This window comes from Neovison vison, chromosome 12, assembly GCF_020171115.1.
Source record: "Neovison vison isolate M4711 chromosome 12, ASM_NN_V1, whole genome shotgun sequence".
Taxonomy (NCBI): domain Eukaryota; kingdom Metazoa; phylum Chordata; class Mammalia; order Carnivora; family Mustelidae; genus Neogale; species Neogale vison.
The window spans coordinates 69,996,392-70,019,389 of record NC_058102.1 but is presented as its reverse complement, the minus strand read 5'-3'; the positions used below and the strand labels follow the sequence as shown (position 1 = coordinate 70,019,389).

Sequence of the window (22,998 nt, the reverse complement as noted above, 5' to 3'; positions counted from 1 at the left end):
AAAATAATTATGAAGATTGAAAAATTCCCGTTCCTCCAAGCCTTTTTTTGGTTGTTTTTTTTGGCTTGTTAGTAAACTGATGTGGAAGAGATGCTTTGTCCCCTGAAGGAGACTGCTGTCTCAACTGATAAATCCTATAAGCTCCAGTGAATGTATGCCATCACCCTCAGGAATGACAGATCTATCTTTGTCACTCTTGTGGGATTTGCACATTGATGCTGTAGGAGGCCTTGACTAATAACCTTCACCTGGACCTTCCACACTCTGCATGTAATCCTTGAAAAAGGCTAATATGTTCACAGGTTGACAAGGTTGGGAGAAGAGGGTCACTGAGCACTTTGACACTTTTAAGTCAGTCTATAGTAACTCGATGAAAAACCTTGGCTTTTGGTGTACTTGGCAATCATTGGGCCAAATGACAAAAAAATGAGTATATGTGACCCTCAGAATGCGTTTGGCTTCATTCTCTCAGATATGTGCATTTGAGGGCAGTTTATATGGGTCCAGTTTGACTAAAAGGATGCATCGTCGATGTTCCTTGAGTTTTGATGGAATGCCTTTCACTTTATACTGTGTTTTTAATTCTAAGGCTGGTGAGCCACGTACAGGTGGGTTGTATCACTGAGATAGATTCATTAGGGCAGTGAATAGGAAGAAGCGATCTATTTCCCTTATTCCATGTAAAAGTTAAGACAAAGCTAAACTTTACTAAAGACAGACCCATACTCAGAGAAAAGGACAATTCTTAAAAGCCAATTGTATTTCTATCCAGATATTTGAAAACAGATCTATTTGAATTCTCTCCAGGTGTATGGTTTTGGGTCTTTCTGCTGTGCTCAATTCTTCTCCCACTCTCAATACCATTTTGGTTTAAAAATACACTACATTTACATCCCATGACCAAAAGCCTTGGAACATTACGGAAATGGTAATTAAGCGCTATGTTTCATGCATCCAACAAATGCTGATTTCAAGAGACTACACAAACGGGATTCTTTTAAGTTGTTTTATTGATGGCAGAAACAAGTGTGTAATTAAAGATTTGATGAGGAATCTGCAAACAATAATGTGTCTATTGCCAGCAAAATACAATTATCCCAGGTCCTTTAGACACTACAAATATAGAGCTCTTTCACACCAGATGGTTCATATGTGACAAAGCCGTTTTAGGAGGTTTAATTGTGCTTCTACAAAACCTTCGAAGAGTGAGGTAGTTTCCTTTACCCACATTGTTCTCCACATTTCCACTACACTTTCAATGAGTTTAAGTCCTTTCACACAACCTGTAAACAGTTCTTCCAGAAGGCCAAGCCTTCTTTACAAAGCGTTCTACTTGATTTTCCTTAAAGAGGATTTCAAGAATTACTACACAACTAGAGAAATTTGAGAGACTGAAAGGCTGGGCGTTTTCAATGCAATTAGATTTAGACGCACGAGAACACATTCTAAAAATTCCATAGTTAAGCTGATACACTCCTGTTTCTATCTGTAACTTCTGATTTAAAAACTACTTCCTCAAACTACTTATTTTCTCTCAGCCACCACTATCAAGCAAGTGCAAATTCTTCACAACAGTGGGCTAGGCTCTGTTTATTAGCTACTTGAGTCCACTACAGAACCATCATTCATTCTTAGAGGTCACCAGGGAAACATCTGCAGAATTTATAGATACATCCAGATTATTCGTAAGAGCTCATTCAAAATCTACTTACACAGTCATACAGTTGAGAGAATTCCTGCACTCTTCAAAAAGTTATCAATGGAGTAAAAATTGAGGCAGATACTTGCATTCCTGCGTTAACCCTGAGAATGACTTTAATGACCACTGTGAAATCAACTTGGGGAAACTGCAACATGATTTTAATTTAAAACTAAATGTCAATATTCAACTGATTTCCAAATCGGTTAACCTTCACCAAGGAAAATGGGATGGTGGTAAATTGGATTTTTAAGGGGGGGAGGGGGGAGGGGGCAGGGCAAAAGGCACAATCTACTCCTTGTACTTATTTTTTCAGCCTCAAGAAGCTTCACAAATCTTAAATCGTTGAAGAAATGACACAACAGATCTTACAGACGGTTGCAATTATACAATAAAGTCTTATCTAAATTTGTAGTAAAGTGGTTCCCATGTAACAAGACCATCAGATTATTACCTCAAGATCAAGGCCTAATTCTAATGTCTGAGGAACCTAATTCTAATGTCTGAGGAACTGGCCACTCTATTTAGCCCCTTCCTCATTGGCACTATTTGTATTTGGCACCTATGTTGAATGCTGAAGGTGCCTATGGCTGGCAGAATGAGGAAAAGGTTCTCTGGACAAACTGAAGCAAGTTTGATCCACCCCCCGCATTCCTTCCTCTACCTTGAGTTCTTCTTCTGACATCTCTAATTAAAAGTTTCTTTCCCCATAATTTAGTAATAGGCAACCTAGCCACTGTGAAATGGATGTGCAGAGAAATCCATTAATGAAACCGGATTTCAATTCATTCTCATACCACAGCTTATCGTCAATTCTTACCATCCCACCAGTGGATTCTGGAAACTGGACATTGTGCAACCCAAGTTCCAGACCTTAATAACAAGGTCTATGGTGGTAGGAAAAATATAGCTCCAGACAGAATACGATTGCTTAAGACTTCTGTCATTTTACTCACCAGACTTTAAAGACTGGTTCATTTCTAATACTGAATTTCATGCCTTTACCATTCACTAACCCAAATATATTTACTTGTATTTAATCCCAGGGAATTATTTACCCACAAATGCTATTATATCTTGTTGACTTTTTAAAATCAAGCCTCCCCAAATTAATATCTGAGAAGTCTTGTCATAGAGTATGTATGCGGAAGAGAAAAATCACTTTCTTCTACCCTTAAATTTCTTTAAGTGTGTTTTGGCAATGATGAATATGATAATCTCATTGCAATACCTTAAATGGTCTTTCTTTTAAAACCTCAAACCATGAAAAATCATTGTTATATTACTCTTCCGCCTGTGATTTTTCCGAGTAGCTGGATTCATCATTTTCAAGCTAACACTCTAAACAGTTTGATTCATTATAGATATTTTCCAGAAAAACACATCCTAGGAATATTTTATTTCAATAATACCAGACTTTGAGTTTAAGACAAGAAAGGATGCTCTAATTTAAGGTGATCTTTTGTCAGATGAACTACGACAAGTTAACACTGCTCCAAAGAAGGTAGTTAACAAAGGCACTAGGTAGGTTGGCAGTAAGCAGTAAACCAAGAGGGAATTCACACCATGTAGGCAGTGGCTAAATAACCTCTCAGTACTAAACCCACTGAGTAGTTTCACACTAGAAGGAAGGAAGGAATGAAAATAGGGACACATTTCCTTTAAAAAAATGAAATGAAAATGTTCATTGTGATTTCTTGATGAGAGATGTGTTCTGGCTGTCATCTCCTTACTATCTAACGGCATTAAATATTTCTTTTTTTATCTAAAAATTTGCTTAAGTAGTAAAGTATCAACTCCATGAATATAATGTCTATGTGCTATTTATTTTCTAAAACTAACTTCCTAATCCCTATTGCTAGTTACATTAGATTCAAATTTGTGGGTATACAACATTTATCCAACTAATTGACCAAATGAACTACAATGTTTATGATGTTTGTCATAAGTAATGCTTATCAAATAGCTGGTACTCTTTGTCTCCTTTGGGGGGAGATACCTGGAAAATAGGTGAACAAATTCTATTTGTGGTAAAACAAAGTGACAGCTGTTATAAAGTGTCCACGAAAACTATTTGTGAGCATTACTATTTATAATTTAAGCTTCTGCATAGCCACATAAGAAGAAATCCACATTACAAAGAATTCTTTGATCACATTTAGTATCAGAACATGAAATAGGGGATGCTTACAATGTCTCTCTAAAGCCCTTCGCTTTAGTTTCTCTAATGAATCCTGATTGCCTTAAATGTTTTAGAAAAGATAAAGTGGACAAGCATTGTCACTTTCTGCTTAAAATACATTTTCCCAATCATAATGGTAAACTGAACATATACTTCCAAACAGGAATTTTGTAAGGAAAAAGAACACAGTGACTGAGTGCTGAGTGGGAAAGGGGAGCATAAACTTATGATGGTGGCTGATTTTATAGCTCATCTCCCCTAAAGTGGAGGGAGCTGATCCTACCACCTTAATGAAGAGGCTCCTACCATTCTTTCGACCAAGATACACTCACTAATCACCTCAAGTGTTCAAGAGTGCTGATGTGAGGAAAGCGAGACCCCTCGTTTAGGTACAATCACATCAAGCGATAAAATGGATACAATGAAGAAGTTAATTTATGGCATCTAACGTAGGCTTCTCCTAACTCTGGGAGCATTGACTCTGCATGTCACGTAGGTGGTGTTATGCTGGGCTATCTTGCTGCCACCGTGGGTGACCTCTTTTTTTTTTTTAAATGGTAATATTTTGAGAAAAGAATAGAGGGTGTTTACCAAACCAAACCAAACCAAACAAAATAAAAACAAAACAAAGCCCATGATTACCTAACAAGTTTTCTCTTATTTCTTTTCCTTTTTTTCTTCCTTTGTGTTTTTGAAAGCAAAAGTAAAAACAGGTATTAGTGTATTCATTCCTGCGGGTTGCAGGTCCCAGAGAGTGAGCCGCATACCCTTGCAGTGGCTGGTTCTTTGGGTGCGTCATGAATGGAATCCTTAATAAATCACTGTAACCGAGAACATTTCTAAGAGCAAGTCTCTTTAGGAAATGCCCAAGTTTTGTTTATGTCTGAACACTTCATTTAAAAATCCTGGTTTCTACCCATGTGTTTAGGAAAAAGCTGACAAACTTGGTCTGAAATGTAAAAACTGAAAAAAAAAAAAAAAGTGGGAGGAAGAGAACATGCAAAATAAGTTAATCATTATCATTCTAAGTGCCACCAGTTCTGTTTATATTCATGCACATGTGAATTGTTGAATCTCATTTGATCAACCCAATTAAACATTAAATAATTGCAGCCAATTATGCAAATATCAGCAACAATATTAATTTGTTGATCTTTTTGAGCAGATTAGCCTCACATGTTCCTAATGCTAGACTATCTTACGCCATAAATGATCAATTAGTGTTAGGATAACTAAGTCTTGAAGAATGGATAATTGCCTAGTTATAATGTGTCACTCTTGCTGTATTAATCCACTGCAATTAAACAAATAGTGCACAAGGAAAAAAGATGTGCAGATGTTCCTTTTAAATCTATTTAACAAGTTAGTGTCAAGGTCAATTTTCTGTCTTATTACTTAAAAGAGAATGGCAGATTGTGTTCTCTGTTTTAGGAGACCTCCAGTTTTTTAAAATGTATATCCTTCGTTTTCACTCCATCTGGTAGAAAGGGCTTAAAATGCTCTTAAGGTTTGATGAAAGAAATTATAGAGACATAATGTCAAGACATATTGTTCTCTAACTTCTACGACGGACATGTGTTGCCATACTAAATTTAGAGATGCAAAGTATAAAATGTATTTATGGCAAACAAACGATTTCCGTTTGTCATAGAAATGTGAGTCTAGTTATTAAGTGCTACTTGACAGGTTAGAATTACCTTTAAGTCTTTTCTGGATTACTCAGTTAAAAATGAGGTCACGGGATTTAGCCAAGGCAAGTGCATACCCTTAGAATTTGGTGAATGTGTGTAGAGGACAGTTAAAGTACTTGAGGCCTGAAAACAACAGACTCTTCCAAGACTTCAGTTCACCAATTAAAAGCCCCCCAAAAGATATTTTTACTATTCCTTTTTATCTTATACTTTCCTAATTTTCATTTTACCATTCCTATCTAAAAGGACCCTATGGCCAAAAGTCTTGGAAAAGAATCAAAGCCCCATTTGCTATGTTCTGCTAAATGCCTTAAGGAAATTTTTCTAATACATCAAACTTTTAGAATGTTTTTTTTTCCCCTTTCTCTGAAAAGAGAATGAAATATGATCAGCGAGATGAAAGTTATTAGAACTGAGGGAAACCAGAATATAATGTCTGAGAGTTGACCTTCCAAGGGTAAATGTTTTCTAGCAAGATCTGACTTTCCCCTAGATAAACCAGGAATCAATTCTAACTCACAACTCCTAAATGAGGAAAATGACATCTAGAATTGCTCTCCCTGCACCCTAATCACGTGATCATCCAATCCCCATTCAACAGAAATGAACACCTAAAAAAGCAAAGTATACCTCTTTGCTTTCTACCAAAAAGCTAGAGATGAGGATTTATTTTGTACTTAACACCTAACAAATGTCATTTCCATTTGGTTGGTATGATAGCATGACCTCGCTGGAGCTGTTATTTCAATTTCAGACAGTTTTCAAATACGAAATAAGCCGTCCAACAAGCTAGGTCTTTGAGTATCTCTAATGACTTAGTAGTCCCTAGAAAATAAAGCAAATATGAGGTATGTGTGCACAATGTCAGAATCAACCATGAATTCTAATAAAGAGGTTTCATAATATAGAAACAAAGGTGGTACACTTCTATAGAAGCTAAATGTTATTCATTATTTAATGAGTATCTATTATGTGCCAGGCAGGGGACCACAAAGATCTCTCAGACACAAGACTCTCCGTCTTGTACTGGAGCCTGACAAATAGCCAATTACAACACACTGCAGAAAGGGCAATGGTGGAAATGTGCACAGGTCTTGCCGCTGCACAAGGAGAACTTGGAGCAGACTGTGACAACATCAGGAAGAAGGGGAGAGATTTACCTTGAGATGGACATTGTGGGGGGGGGCGGCTGCAAAAAAATGTGAAGGGCAGAGAACCAGTTTTTCGAAGTCTTAATTATAAAAAACAAACAAACGAACAACAACAACAAAAAAACAAAAACCGAACCATTTTCTGAAGATGAAGATACATCATAGGAAATGTTACCCATGAAATTTACTCAGATCAGTTTTCAAACACAAACTCATTTGGTTGAGGAAAATGTAACTTATGTTAAGGAATAAACAAATACAGGTGTATCTGAGTAAAGTATTAAGGGAGGCACTACGATTATTGAGGAAAAGTCTATGCTATATGGCTTACATGATCATCTTTCCAAGAGAAGGTAAAGTAAGTTTCTGCTACCAAGTTTACAAAACAGCTCTTGATTGCAATTCGTCTTCTCTAGCATGAGGAAACAATCACCCAGGTAACACCGACAATACAAACTACACTATGCACAACTAAAAACAGGTAACTAAAGAAATCTGTCGTAATTCAGCTGCAACAGTCTGTCTCAACAGCACACAGATGATATCCTGTATTTTCCATTCAGGACACTATGATTGTCCAGTCGCTCTCTTCTCTTCCGTACTATAACAAAAAAGCAAGAAAACATGTTTAAGTGCAAAAGCTAACAGTGCAGAAATCGCTTGTCAACTCATTAATACCACCAACATTGTACAACAGGTATGCTCCTGTTTTGAACATTAAAAGCATATTCACATTAAAAATAGGATTAGAGAGAAAGCATCAGATATGTGGAAAGAATCACAAATTTTTAAATTATGGTTTAACTCAGAACTTATAGCTGGTATAGGTCTTGAAGTAATGCCTTTTTATTACCATTCCATATTTAGCTTCTGCTGTCCAAATAAAGTAGCTGAGTTAAATTTAATTCCTGTCCTCTTTACTCCGAAGAAGTGATGCTCCAAGTGTATCCCATAGACCAGGAGCATCAGTATCAGCAGGAAACTTGTTTCAAATGCAAATTCTCAAACCCAAGCTCAGACTTCGCTGACTCAGACAAGTCTGGCGGTGTGTCCCAGCAACCAGGCTTCGGCCAACACTTCCAGGTGATTCTGACGCGGAGATTGAGAGTCACTGCTCTAAAAGCCCCTTTCTCAAGCGTGTTTTGTGTTCACGGAGGAAAATATTATTTGGACAAGCCCTGTGGCTCTGAACAGCAGCTCTGTTCTCGAAATTAAAGTTGTTTGTGTTGTGTTAGCATCCCAATTTTTCTGATTCCTTCAAAAGTTAAGGAACTACATCGCAATCAGAATTTGATTATTTGCATTAGCAAGTGATTCGCTTTCACAGACCTGAATTTTCATATACTTAAAACTGAAATAAATGAGGATATTCCAGATGTCAGAAGTAGAAAGATAGTTTGGATTCATTTGTTCTTTCCTTCCTTCATTCATTTCAACATCCCTGTGTGTAAATGAACTCTCACTCTTTGAGCAAGTACTGCCTGGAAAGGCAATGGTGCCAAGAGCTTTATAGACTTTTTTTTTTTTTTAACTGAAATGAATTTTATTGTATTGAATACTTTAAAAACAAATAGAACTTTGACTATAGTTGTAAATCTTTTTCTATGCTTCATTTTAATACTATTTATTTTGTGCAAACTTGATTTGAATGTAACGATCATCTGGTCTACTACACCAAATTTAAGTTAACAAATTACACAGTTAACAGGTTTCGAACAGCTATGTGACTATGAATATTGTGTAATCATTGGGTTCCCACTCCTTTATCTTTGTAATAGCTATAAAAATAACATTCAAACACAATCTCTACCAATAATGGAATCTGAAAAGTAAAAATTTACCTCTACTTCACCCTATACTCTTGCTTTTTAGAGGTAATAACTGTCTCTTTACTTAAAAAAAAAAAAAATTCTATTTTTAGTTCAGCTTGTTACTCCCTCTGCCTGTGATCCTAAATGTCATTCTTTTTTTTTTTTTTAAATTTTTATAAACATATAATGTATTTTTATCGCCAGGGGTACAGGTCTGTGAATCATCAGGTTTACACACTTCACAGCACTCACCATAGCACATAACTTCCCCAATGTCCATAACCTCACCCTGCTCTCCCAACCCCCCTCCCCCCAGCAATCCTCACTTTGTTTTGTGAGATTAAGAGACACTTATGGTTTGTCTCCCTCCCAATCCCATCTTGTTTCATTTATTCTTCTCCTACCCCCCTAACCCCCCATGTTGCCTCTCCACTTCCTCATATCAGGGAGATCATAGGATAGTTGTCTTTCTCCGATTGACTTATTTCGCTAGAGCTTTATAGACTTAATACTAAATTTATGCTCATGGCAACTGCAGAGAGTAGGTGTGACTATCAATCTCATTTTATGGATAAGAAAACTGTATTAGGGAGATTAAAAAACCTACTCAGGCAATTAGTAAATGGTAGAGCCCGGATTCTAGCCAAAGGTCTCTCTCACACCAAATTCTGTGTTCTTGGCTACTCTCTGGAATTCCCGCCACATGTTCACACAGCCACGTGTGTGGAGACGGACTTGGAGCATCTCTCCCCACCACCCAGAGTAGCACGCCATTATGCCACCACGTCCTTGCCTAAATCACTCACATGATGTCCCCTTTTCACATGAACTGGCCTTTCAGTCCTAATATAAGTGCAGTTGAAATTCATACAAAACATTTGAAGCTCTGAATTGGGAAGGACTTTAATGATCCTCTAAAGTGTAGGGGATTGGGGGCACCTGGCTCAGTCTGTAGAGCATGTGATCCTTGATCTTGGGGTCTTAAGCCTCATATTGGTTGTAGAGATCACTCAAAGGTGAAACTTTAAAATAAATAAATAAAATGCAGGGGATGAGTCAAATAAGCAGGGCTCTGGATTTTTACTTCAGAACAATTCCACTTTGATTGGCTTTGTATATTGAGATTCTAGGAACGATTTCTTTTGTAGAAAATCCTGCTGCTTAAAAATCAAGTGTGGGGGTGCTGGGTGGTTCAGTCAGTTAAGGGTTTGACTCTTGATTTCGACTCAGGTCACAATCTCAGGGTTGTGGGACTGAGCCCTGCGTCGCTCTGGGCTCAGTGCACGAGTCTGTGTGTCCCTCTCCCTCTGCTTGTCCCCCACTCAGACTCTCCTCTCTCTCTCCCTTTCTCACAAATAAATAAATAAAAATAAAGTCTTAAAAAAATATCAAGTGTGAAGAGCAATGAACTTTTTAAGCCAATGTTCTCATTTTACTTATAATGACATTAAAATGGCTCTAGAAAACTCTAAACCATAAGCCCAGGGCTCTTGCCTCTGTTTGATGCTATTTCTTCTATGTTACACACTCTATGTGCTATGTTCCTCTTGAAGACCTTTAGAGACCTCAAAGAGCAGAATCTGTTGGTAAAAATCCTGGAAGCCAAGAATGGGTCTACTTACAACCTTTTGGTTTACAGAAAAAGAAGAATAAAGGAAGCCCAATGACTCTAAGTGACTTGCTGAATCCCTATGAGAAAGAGTTGCTTAAAGAGTGTGGCTTCCCACTATGAACTGCTGATTCATGATGAATGCTGGATAAAACATTCCCAAACTCTGCTTGATTGATAAATGGTGCCAACATGATTTAAGCTAGGATCAAAATATGTTTTATTTCTTGTACTTGGATTCCTAATAATACATTAGACACTTACGCCGTTAATAACAATTGAGTGTCATCATATTGACACTTTAGCAGATCTTTATTACCATGATTCATGCCCACCATAATTTCATCTTGCATCTCATCAGTTAAAGTAAACTTGCTTCCAATTAGTTGTTTTAGTTTTATAAACAGTCAAAAATCAATTTTGATTACAATGAGTCACAGGTCATATCACTCCAAGAACCTACATAATCATATTAAGATTTACCCCTTGCCTCCTGTAATTTATGCTTTTATGTAAAATTACAGCATTCTGAGATGCATCCAAGAGAGGCGATAATACAGGTCATTTATAATATCTACACCTAGGCAGTTAGCAATCAAACTTTTCATTTGGATGATAAATTATTCAATTTAATTTTTCAAAGCAAAATAAGTCAAAAGCAGAGGAGACAAATTTTAGTAGAAATAGAAATTATCTTGGGGCACCTGAGTGGCTCAGTGGGTTAAGCCTCTGCCTTCGGCTCAGGTCATGATCTCAGGGTCCTGGGATTGAGCCCCGCATCAGGCTCTCTGCTTGGCGGGGAGCCTGTTTCCCCCTCTCTCTCTGCCTGCCTCTCTGCCTACTTGTGATCTCTCTCTGTCAAATAAATAAATAAAATCTTAAAAAAAAAAAAAAAAAGAAATTATCTTCTTTTCTCAGAAATAGGTGTCCAGAGGGGGGAAAGAACACATATGCCTGCCTGGGCGAGGCTGTCCTTATTGCATTGTCAGGGTGATTATAAAACCACAGTACAGGCCCACACCTTGAACAGTTGGCAGGTTTACTCTAAGTCACACTGACTTGACTTTGTTCACTGGAATCCAAGATGAAGTTAAAGCAACACGGCGAATCAGACTGAGCCTGCGGGGTGACATTCTGAGCCTAACTGTGTGATGTGATATGCAGAAATTTCACCTTACATGAATTCCAGGAAAAACACTACACCAAAACATGACTAACAACACGTTTGTTACTTCCCATTCAACGTACATATGGCAAATAATTTTACATGGCCTTTGCTAAAATGCCTTTTACCTTCAACAGAAAGTTCTGAGCAACTTGAAAGGGCGATCTATGTGTCATGCATTTACTCTCTGCGATGCCAATAAAAATATAATGGGGGCTACCCCCCAGGTAACAATTTGCTATTCTTGTTCTAAATCCTGTTCAGTGGCCTGCAAAGCTTTGTAATCCTAGAACATGGAGAAGTGTGTATTCGGGAACAAGGAGGGGCTGGGAAGCTAGTCAAGGGATGAGTCATCAAGGCAATCTGGCCCTGTTCCCTTAGTATGCATACAAAGAGGAGGACAACTCAGGACATAAGCAAGGGCAAGTGATAGGGATGGAACTAAAAACTATCCTGCTGTTCCACTGAAAACAAGAAAAATGCAAGACCACTAAATGGTCACTTATTCCACAAAACTGTAGTCGCTAATGGGGAAAACAGATTTTTGAAAGAAGTTCCATCTGGTGGCCTCCAATCAATACAGAGCCTGCTCCTATCTCACTGGGCTTTCCTCTTCCTTACCTACTTAGGACCTCACCTCTCAGGTCTTTGCAATCCCTACTCCCCACCTTCTAAACCCTCAAGAGCAGCACTGGTAGTTACGCGAACACACCGTCCTGATACTAAGACCCAGCGTCCAGCTTTTGTCTGATCCTGATAGCAGTCTTGGTATGTGTATTTCACTTAAAAAAAAATCTAAAATCAGGACCTCTGAAAGTTCTCTTGAAAAAGTAATTTGACGTCAATCAAGACCTTCCTCCCACCTCTCCTCAGAATGTCTTAATATACAAGAGCAACACATTTCTGTTCTTCAGTATTTGTCTGGTATATCTCTCACTTGTTCATTCCTTCATTCATCGATGCCAGAAGCATCCCTGAGTCCGTACTGCAGCCCAGGCCCCGCACTGAATATCGGGGTTACGAGAAGGAAATAAAACAGTGCTTACATCGAAACAACCTGGAACAAAGACAAGTGTGTGACTAGTTAAATATAATTTAAAGGCCATATGTGATCATTCCAGGTGCTATGGAAGCTGGAGGAAGAAGTAATATTTGAATGGATGAATAGGTGGTTGTACTGGGGCAGAGGGATGTTGTTCAAAAGAGATTTTAAAGGTTCCTCAAGAAGATGTGTCTTGAAGGACAACCAATAACTTCTCAAGTGGGAAGACTGTAGAAGCTAGAGGAAGGCGGGAAGAAGCAGCAGAGAGCAGAGCATATTGGAGAACAGAGAAGACCCCAAATGTCAGGCACATAGGTGAATATGATGGTGAGAAATCAGACTAGCCAAGAGGCATGGGAGAGAAAAGAAATATTGGCAATATGGCTCATGTTCTCCAAGTTTAAGTCTGGTTAAGTACCATGAGACAAACCATGAGAGACTGTGAACACTGAGAAACAAACTGAGGGTTTTGGAGTGGGGAGTTGGGAGGGCCTGGTGGTGGGTATTAAGGAGAGAACGTATTGCATGGAGCCCTGGGTGAGGTGCATAAACAATGAATCTTGGAACACTGAAAAAAATAAAAAATTAAAAAAATATATAGATTTCAAGATTAAAAAAATAAGTAACACAAGTGTGTTTTTGTTTGTTGCTGAAAAAAAGAGACTGTCATTTGAAATGCTCCTCTTACAAGAGGTATTTGTAGGGCAATCTAAAACCCATGGAATTATATGGAAAATTAGCCAAATGCAATGAATGCTTAACCTCAGAGGTTCTAACTCAGATACAGAAATACACAAGTTAAATGAAAAGCAAATCTGTGGTTAAGAGGAATTTCCCCCCACCGCCCCCCTCCCCAGGTCACAGTGGCAAGAATCTTGAGGGTTTTTTGGTTGTTGTTTTTCTCCTCTTCTTCAATTTACCAGAGCACTCTGTAGGAAATGGCCACGTTTCCATGTAATGTCAAAGAGATCAAAAGTAAAACATGATACAATTCTATGCTTTTCTCCTCAATAATCTCTTAAGTTATTTTTCTTGGAGAGAAACAGATACCCGTAGCTTCGTTGACAGCACCAATTTGCCATCTTATAAGAGGATACTTTTGAAACTTTAGGTTCCATGCTCACAGGCATAAAATAATTGAAAAAGGATGTGGTCTTAGGTTCTGAATGGATGGTCCTTTGTTACTTAACAATTTGGAGAAGAGTTGGTCCTTCTGGTTTGTGGTTTAATTTAGAATCATTGTATTACTTCATGTATCCTGTGACTATCCCTTTCTTTCCTTGTTCCTAAGGAGTTCTGAGTGTATCATTAAATTTTAGTGTTATTACCATTATACTTTACTACCTAGAGTAAAAAGAGAAATTATTAATTTCTTCTTTAAGATTTTATTTATTTATTCGACAGAGAGAAAGAGACAGTGAGAGAGGGAACATAAGCCAGGGGAGAGGGAGTGGGAGAGGGAGAAGCAGGCTTCTCGCTGATCTAGGAGCCTGATGCGGGGCTCGATGTTAGGACCCCGGGATCATGACCTGAGCTGAAGGCAGACACTTAATGACTGAGCCACCCAGGTGCCCCTATTAATTTCTTCTCAGCCACAGGTAGTATAGAGAATATATACAGGTAAGAGGAAAATGTTGTTTCTTCTCTTTCTCGCTTCATATATATCTTTTATTTTTAAACATATTCATGTGGTTTCCCATTTAAGCTGAATATTTATTTTGTCTTTCTATAGCTTAGACATCTCTAATTTTTTTTTAATCCCTTTTATCACTATTACATCACCAATACCTACAGGAGCCTCTTGCATAATGTTTGCTCCACACATATATTTACTGAACGAATTAGAACATTCATTTCAGGCCTAATCTTACTTTAAAAATCCTCTGAGAACTTTTGTCATGGCTTGTCATCTTGCCCCCAAAATATGTCTTTGGGCTTCTTGCTTCCTTATACTTTAGGGTTTGGATGCATATATTTTGTCACGATCTCACTGGGCATGACACACACTTCCACTTTTGCCTGCCTTAGCCAAAGCTTCATGACTACGTTCATCAAACACCTCTGCTTAGATCTTTCTTCCAATTCAAGTTTAATACAGCTTGATTTTCGCCTCATCCTAGTCAACTTCTTTTCCTTTTCTTATAATCCTTTAAACCAAATCAAATTAAGTAACTTTTCGTATCCCATATCATCTCTAAGAGGGGACTCTGAAATCTCTTGTTTTGTGTATTAATTTCAGTAGAATGAAGCATTGTCTTATATACAACTTGTTCCAGAAAATTTTCCAAAGTGATCTTTTCTTATTACCATAGCGACACTACCTCCCCTCTTAAAAATCTTTCAACTTCTGTTGTGGATAAATGCTTCTGTAGTATAGCCAATTATAAACTTTTTTGTTCTACTTATGTTTTTTATTTGACGAAAACACTAATAGCTTACTACTTTCATCAGATTTACTCAGATAACTGTAAAAAAAAGATAACTAAAACATCTAAGTATTTTTCATTAAATTTGTACTTAATTCCTTCCAAATTATCTCTATATACAAGAATAAAAAAACAACTCAGTAAATTATATGTCTCCTAATATTAAGAAATTCCTTTATTGGGGCACCTGGGTGGCTCAGTGGGTTAAGCCGCTGCCTTCGGCTCAGGTCATGATCTCAGAGTCCTGGGATCGAGTCCCGCATCGGGCTCCCTGCTCAGCAGGGAGCCTGCTTCCCTCTCTCTCTGCCTGCCTCTCTGTCGACTGTGATCTCTTTCTGTCAAATAAATAAATAAAATCTTAAAAAAAAAAAAAAAAGAAATTCCTTTATTTCATTTATGGAAGATTCCTTTTAATAGCCTTCACGGAAGAGGGGAACAGCGATAGTTCATTAATTCAAAAACCACAATCATTCTTACCTTTTAATATTATTAATTTTGCATAAATGTTCTTCCAAAAATACCGTTTTTATCACTATCCTAGGACCTCACTCTGGAGGGGTTTGCTGCTTTGCCAACTAACTTCTATGCTGAAGCCCTGGCACTGTCGACTGTCACCCAAATTCTCAAACATTATTTCACATTTCAGTATAAATCTCAGCTTCCCCTGGCTATGTTCAGTGAGTGGCAGTGATGCTATCTGGGCTCAAGAGAAACCTTCAACAACTTGTAAGGTGTTCGCAAATTACAAAAAAGTCTCTTTTATTTATTTATTTATTTTTTCAAAAAAGTCTCTTTTATATGACCCAGCATTCACTACCTGGTTCTTGATATGCCTGCCTGGAAATAGGCTTAACTGTCTAATGAGACACTACTGTAAACTTTTGTTCAGAAAAACATAAGCAGAACAAGGTTAACAGTATTAAAAATACACACACACACACACACACTCTCTCTCTCTCTCTTTGACCCAACAGTTAAAATCTCAAGAACTTATCCTAAGGAAATGATCAAAGACTGCACTGTTCATAACAGTTAAAAACTGTCAACAGCATAAATGTTCAATAATAAAACCTCTTTAAAAGTTGTGGTACATCCATATAGTGGAATTCAATTACATTTTATACAAGGAATTGAGAAATTCATTGATATGAAAAAGCAAATGATTTACTAGGTGGAAAAAAAAGCAGGTGACAAAATCATATATGACCCTATTTTGTCAGGAAAATTATCTAAAACTATATAAACACAAAATACTGAAAGTTGAGACATCGAAAATTAACAATGGTTATATTTCAGCATTGGAAGCACAGGCGATTGTTTTCTTCTGGGCTTTAATTCTACAAACTTAATTTGTTAACCCCAAATGGCAGTGCTTACTACTCTCTTCTTCCCACTGATTCATGATTTGGCTTTAAGATCTGGTTGAAATAAGATGACATTTTAAGAGAAAGCCCTTACCTGAATATCTGTCAATTTGTCCAAGATCCGACTTGCAAGCTTTGGGCCATTCTCCATAGTTGGGATGTGTATGGTCTACGAAAGAAAACCACATGCAGTATAACTTGAGGATATCCATGTGGACGGTGCCAGTAAGTAAGACACTCAGCAATTCTACTGTATCCAGTATCCACTGAGATAAGGAATGGCACCATGATAACGTGATTACCTCCTTATGCCAAAGACTCTTTTTTATTCTGAATTAGAAAAAAAACAAACTAGCCAATAACAGGTTGTTTCTTGTCTACCAATGGATTTTAGGGCACAACTGGTTTATATGCCAGTCTTTAGGCTGATGTGAGGAACCAAAGAGAAACTAGGGGAACCGAAAATAGTGGGGAGACATAAAGAATCCTATTCCTTTCAGGATTCTGAGAACCTGTAGGATGAATGATTGGCCTCCTCATCTAACCCTTCCAGCAGGGGATGAGAACTCAAAAATATTTTGCCACAAATTAAAGCAAATCATTGTGGGAACATAAATTGAAGCAAGTCTATGCCTTCACAAAAAACAACCTATGTCTGTTCAAGGTCAGACCTCCAAGGGCCACAACCTCCACAATGCTGGACAGCATGGTTACATTGGGTGCTGAGAGATTTCATGCTCCTGTCATGCCCATTCCTGTCCTTACTGGCTTACAGGCTTTTGATAGTCTGATTTTAACACACAGAGCCCATGCTGCCACTTTTCTTCTTATACTCTTTGGGATAACAGGATAATTAGATGTACCTGTTAGCTATGAATGCCCTTGGACACAAACCTATTAAAAATGCATTGAACTTTATCAACTTCTTATTTCTAGAGGTGAAATAATTGGACTTAAAAAAAAAATCTGACTTAATGACAACTTAAGTTTATTAAAAAAGCAGGCCAACGATGGACCTAGATACTACCATAATAAAATGTGAAACAGTAGCTTTATAATCAGTGTAAGTATTGATACATAATAATTCAATTCTTCTCCATTGAAACGATTAATCTATAGATGGAATCCTGTCAAAAGTCATTCCTCACAATCACGTTTGAAAATTTCAAGCAATGAAGCAGCCACCACTAAAATCAGAAAAGAAAATCCTTTCTTTTAAGGAAAAATAATTACACTAAATTTAAAAACCAAATTTATTTTTATTAATTTATTTTTAATATGATTAATTTAAGCCAATTCACACTTAAGAATAATACCCACATGCATTGAAGCTATAAGATGATGATGTTAAATATCAGAGCTTGGGGGGCCTGGGTGGCTCAGTCGGTTAAATGTCTGCCTTCAACTCCAGCCATGATCCTGGAGTCCTGGGATTGAGCCCCACATCGGGCTCCCTGCTCAGTAGGTAGTCTGCTTCTATCTCTGCCCCTCACCCTGCTTGTGTTCTCTTTCTCTCTCAAATAAATAAAATCTTCTAAAATTTTAAAAAAATATTGGAGCTTTGTCATAAAGGGGAAGCAAAAAACCCAAAACAAAACAAAAAAAACCCCAAAACCCCCAAACCCACAATCCCCCCCAAGAATGAAAATACCACATACTAAATCAGACTAAATTTATTGAGAGGAGAAAATTTCTTCCAACTAAATGAATGAATTCCTTTTGGAGGATTTTATCATGTGTGCCAACTTTGCCAAATGAAAATTTTTCATAAAATAGTCTGAGTAGTAATGACAACAGCAGCGATAATAATAATAATAATAAATGTAGGAGTTGATCATTCAAATGAATTTCTTTTTTTTTTTTTAAAAAGATTTTATTTATTTATTTGACACACAGAGATCACAAGTAGGCAGAGAGGCAGGCAGAGAAGTGGGGGGGAAGCAGGCTCCCCGTGGAGCAGAGAGCCCAATGTTGGGCTCGATCCCAGGACCCTGGGATCATAACCTGAGTCGAAGGCAGAGGCTTTAACCCGCCTATGAGTGCGGCACGCTGAGTCACCCAGGCACCCTCAAATGAATTTCTTATAGCTATTTGCCATTACTACTTGAGTAGTTTGGAAGTCCTTTTGGAAGCCAGAAATTGAAACCTAACTAACCATAGAACTTTTTTAGTGAGCTATTACAAAGAAATAAGAGTGTAACTTACTGGCACATCTCCAATCCCTACACTGACATAAGGCAGATGTGATACTTGTCTGAGGACGAAGCTGACTCCCCCCAAGATTGGAGAGCACACAAGATCACTGGAAAGATGAGAGTAAGTAATTTGGTAATATAGGTTTCTTGGGACAAACTGCCAAGTCATATTAAAAAAAAAAAAAATCCTTTGCATCTTGGGTCCAATTACCATTTCATTTACACATTTAAAGGCTTAAATTATAAGCAAATGCTTGGAAATGACAGGAGGTGAAGAAATAGTCTTACCTCACCCTTGTACAGTATATCAGAAACTGGGCAAACAACGCAGGCTGTACCAGAGCCAAACATCTCCCTCACCCGGTTCCCCTCCAGGGCTGTTGTCAAGTCATCCATAGTGAGGTACCTCTCTGACACCTTAAATTCACCCTGTTTGGAATATAAAAAATAAAAATATTAATATTTTCAAGGAAAAGGTAGGAAAAAAAAAAAAAAAAAGAACCCTAGTGGTACTTACCTTCCTACATTATATTCCGACTAAACTCAAATGTGAGACTCGTCCTGTGAGGGAAAGCTGAGGGGAGCACCACTACCATGTAAACACACGGAGGTGTTGAGCTACCTACTTGAGGTCACAGCATTTCTAAATGAGATGATCAGAGAGAATAAAATAAGACTATCACTATAAAATACATGGTACATGCTTATACAGACCAGGTTTCTTAGCCTTTTATTTGTTGTCAAGACTGAAGTCTCACAAGATAAGGCACCCCCAATGCTAAGTAGGGTGCGCTCTATGTTAAGAGTATCTTGAACCCTATTTAGCACAAAAGAATGTATCATATAATATTAATAATTACAGCTACCATTTATTGAGCACCCATTGCGTACCAAATTCTCTCACTTTTAAGGGGGGTATTATCATCCCCATTTCACGGATGAGGAAACTTAGGTTCAAGGAGAGGCTAGATGACATCCCTAAATCCACACAGTTACTTAAGTGCAGAAACTGAACTTGAACTCAGGTCCAATCTGACTGGCTCCAAAATTCCTCCTATCTCTACTGGGTCTTTCATGGAGTAAAAACATAAACTGAATTTCACTATCTGAAATATTTCATTATTTTAAAACCATAGAAAGTATATTTGGACTTTGAGAAATTACACTGTATATTTCCTTTCTTCCTAAATTCACTGATTCAGTTGACTTTATAGCAGAAATCCTCTTCCTGTCTTTAGTATCTCCTTAGGTCAGATTTCTTCACTGAATTATTGGTATAACCTCATCAGCTTCTGCCGAACCATTTGAACTTTTATTTGCTTGAAGATAGGAAATGAAAAAAAAACAAAACAAACCTGATGTTTTTAAGCTATCTGCTTAAACGATCTGTTTAATACTCATTCTTCAATCTGTTTCATTTTCATTCTTTTATGTTAATGGTTAAAGTTCAAAGCCTGTCTCATCTTATTTAAAAAAAAAATTCTCTGTTGCTTTCTTTTTTAATAAGATGAGAGTATTTTTTAAAACTTACAGATCCACGATAAAAATGAAAATCACAGCCCTTGGCAAGATTTAAAACATTAGAAGAAGAAGGTATCATGCTGTAAGTATGATTTGAAAGGGTAGGAAAATATGTCTGCAATAGAAATATGGCTTTTTGCAAGTTTCAATTTATCTCAGTCTGCAATTGCAATTACGTTGTTCAAAGGTAAATAAATAAATAAATAAATTCCAGAAAATCAGCCAAGTTAACTGAAAACAAGATGAGCTCTGTGTTCTGGAAAAGAAAAAAAAAAATCTCTTGTAAATAAACAGAATTGTTTTTACTCTGCTCACCCTTACTTATCTTTGGACAATTTTCCCTGTCTGGCAAGTAATGGTAACCCCCCACATGCCTCTTGGCATTTATGTCTCACTGTTTTCAAATAGCTTTTAAAATAAATTACAGCTGAGGAGTCAAGGAAAAACTTCCTCCATAATGACCTATTTTTCGAGCTAGCAAATCATTAGTGTGGGAAAGCATTTCCACTTGCAGCTTGTCATCAAACCTTCTGTACGTGGTTGACTTTTTTTCTTTAATAAAACAAAAATTACTGAGCTTCGAAAATACATCTTTCCAACTGCAAACATATTTAGGACAGGGCAAGCTGCTTGAAATGACACCAACAGTTTGCAAATGTCATGCCCAATGTGCCAGCCGGCATGTGGCAGTTGGGTCTTGTCTACTTCAGAGTTTTGTAGAATTATTTATAGCACATTTCCTTTACTTCCAAAGCTTTTTCCAGAAAAACTATGCTAGTCCTCTCCTAGATAATACGTGCGTTCCCAAACATTTGTGCTATTAATACTGTTTGACCACAGTGCGCTCAAAGTCTTTTCATGTCCCTTGGAGACCACTGTCACACATGGGTCAAAAGTTCCATCCAAGAACCTTTGCCAGATAACCAACTCTTCCAACATTCATCTTGAGTATGTTATAAACGTCATTTCAATACCAAATGGCTTAACGTGCTTGCCTGTGTCACATGGATGAGAAACTCTACTGAAAACAACTACATTTGCTTGAGTGCTTTGACTTTAAAATAAGCATGTATGTGAATTGGGGAGGACAGGGGGCAGGAAGGAAGGGGAAAAAAGGCAGCCAAACTAATAATGTGATGTTAGTAAACATTTATATGTCAGTAAAATTCTTTAATTTCTCTGACTAGCATGGTTACATTGGAATAAATAGAGGAAGGGAAGAACTAGAAATCGCTGCTGACTAGAAACAACACACTCAGATTTGAGAACTTCAGGACAGGCAAAATGGTAGCACGTGGAGTATAAACCAGGTGAGCTGGTAGGAGACACCTGGCAAAGAGTGTGAGATTAGTACTAGAAGACTTCCTCACGAGGATAACTCGCCAAACTGCTTTCTCTATGCCCTTCCTACAGACAATACTTATTTAGCGGTGTTGCCAAGACAGTCCATCTGGAAGAGTTATTTCGGCTCAAGTTCAGATTTAAAGATTAGATAACACTGGATGGAACGACAGAATATTATTTCGACACGAAGCTGGGCTTATTTCGATTGACTTTTGTTTCATGCTTATAAAGTTGTTCCTGTCAAAGGCACCCACCCACTTGTGTGCCAGGTCCAGAATGCTCTGCCTCGTCACTCCTGGAAGAATGATGCCATCTAGTGGAGGAGTTGCCAGTTCTTCTTCTGTCAATTAGAAATTGGAATATTTTCAAACTTGAACGACATTAGCCATGCCTTATATTAACAGCCACTTAAAAAAAAAACTGTTTCTCGCAACTTTGCTGATAATAAACATGAAGATGATGTTACCAGTCTGCATTAGCTAACTTTCCAAATCAATTCGCACTCCAGGTAAATCTTTATTTAAAAAAAAAAAAAAAAAAAAAGAGGAGGAAGAAAAAGGAAGTAAAGCCACTCATCGAATCATCTTCAATGTATCCTTGCCTAGTAAAACCTGAGAAGATGTTCCACTTCCAAACAGTAAGAGGAACCTTCTGAAGTCAAAATTTACCTCCGTGGATTAACGCTGGTTAGTGATTAGGATCATGTACCTAGATTGGATACAGGAACACTGATCATTACCAAACCATCTGAGACTCCTGTGGAGGACAGGAAGTACGTTTGCCTCTTCAGGTTGGTCACCGTTTCTACACTGCCCTTTAGAGATATCCCTATCTATAACGATTTTCAAACCTGGAGGGGCATCCACATCAAAGAGGGAGAGATACTGACTTCATACCTCTATGACTCAAATGTTAATGCACTCAGGGTAGGCTCAAGCATGGATATGGCTAACAAAGAAAAAGAGAGAGGAAAACAAGAAATCCAAAAGATCAAAACATAAGTCCAAGTGTGATTCATGGAGAGCCAAGGCTGAGACACTGTTGTACTGTGAGAAGGATCACATGCATTACTAACCAACACGGGGGCCGGTATGATGATCTGTCTGCGGGATCCGACAACCGCACAAGCTCTCCTTACAGGAAAAGTCTGGTACTCAACTTCCCCTTCTCCTCCCCACATCTGGCACCCAGGAGTCTAATCTAGGGGGGGAAATTTAAGCCTTAAATCACCACTCTATAAAGATGTTGAACCTTGTAACAGATATGCTGCTTATCATTTACTTGCAGAGCAATAAACAGCGTATGCTTGAAAGGATTGCCAGGTAGCAAGAACTGTAGAAATCACAGTGGTTTCCGTAAGCTCCCCCAAGCCAGTTTAAGTAGCTAAAAAGGACTTCAGAAATCACCTCATGCAATCCTTACTTACCAGAAAAAGAGAGAGGCTCTCTAAACATAAATGACTTGCAAGATTGGGGGAGAGTCAGGATCAGAGCTTACGTGTCCCAACAGTGGGGCCATTGTCTTTTCTTTTAGTATCCTGTGGTTGGGGCTCCCCTACTCCCCTGTGGTTTCCCCAGACATCCCCAACAAACAAGCTGTCTGAAAGACCAAAACCCTACCTTCATGCCTGTGTCCCCCGAACTTGGTGCTGTGCCTGGCCCAGTGTGGTATGTAATAAGTGTTTCCGCATTAAAAAATAAATAAATGAATGAATGAATAGCCCTTTTTTCCTAGGAGACAGCAGTATGATTTTTTGGAAGTTTATTTCTAAAAATCATCTGCTGAAAACCACTTTCTG

General features: G+C 37.9%; 1 protein-coding gene across 4 annotated transcripts in view; it reads right to left on the bottom strand.

Moving 5' to 3' along the window:
• Positions 1–6,789: 6,789 nt before the first annotated feature.
• Positions 6,790–22,998, bottom strand: part of BCAT1 (branched chain amino acid transaminase 1) — a 103,933-nt gene continuing 87,724 nt past the window's right edge. For all 4 annotated transcript variants that reach the window (XM_044229378.1, XM_044229376.1, XM_044229379.1 and 1 more), the window contains 4 exons: positions 21,455–21,540; positions 18,624–18,764; positions 16,235–16,309; positions 6,790–7,324 (listed from right to left, as the gene is read on the bottom strand). In XM_044229378.1, coding sequence (XP_044085313.1) covers positions 7,283–7,324; positions 16,235–16,309; positions 18,624–18,764; positions 21,455–21,540 — 344 coding nt within the window. In that variant the 3' untranslated portion in view covers positions 6,790–7,282. The remainder of the gene's footprint in view (positions 7,325–16,234; positions 16,310–18,623; positions 18,765–21,454; positions 21,541–22,998) is intronic.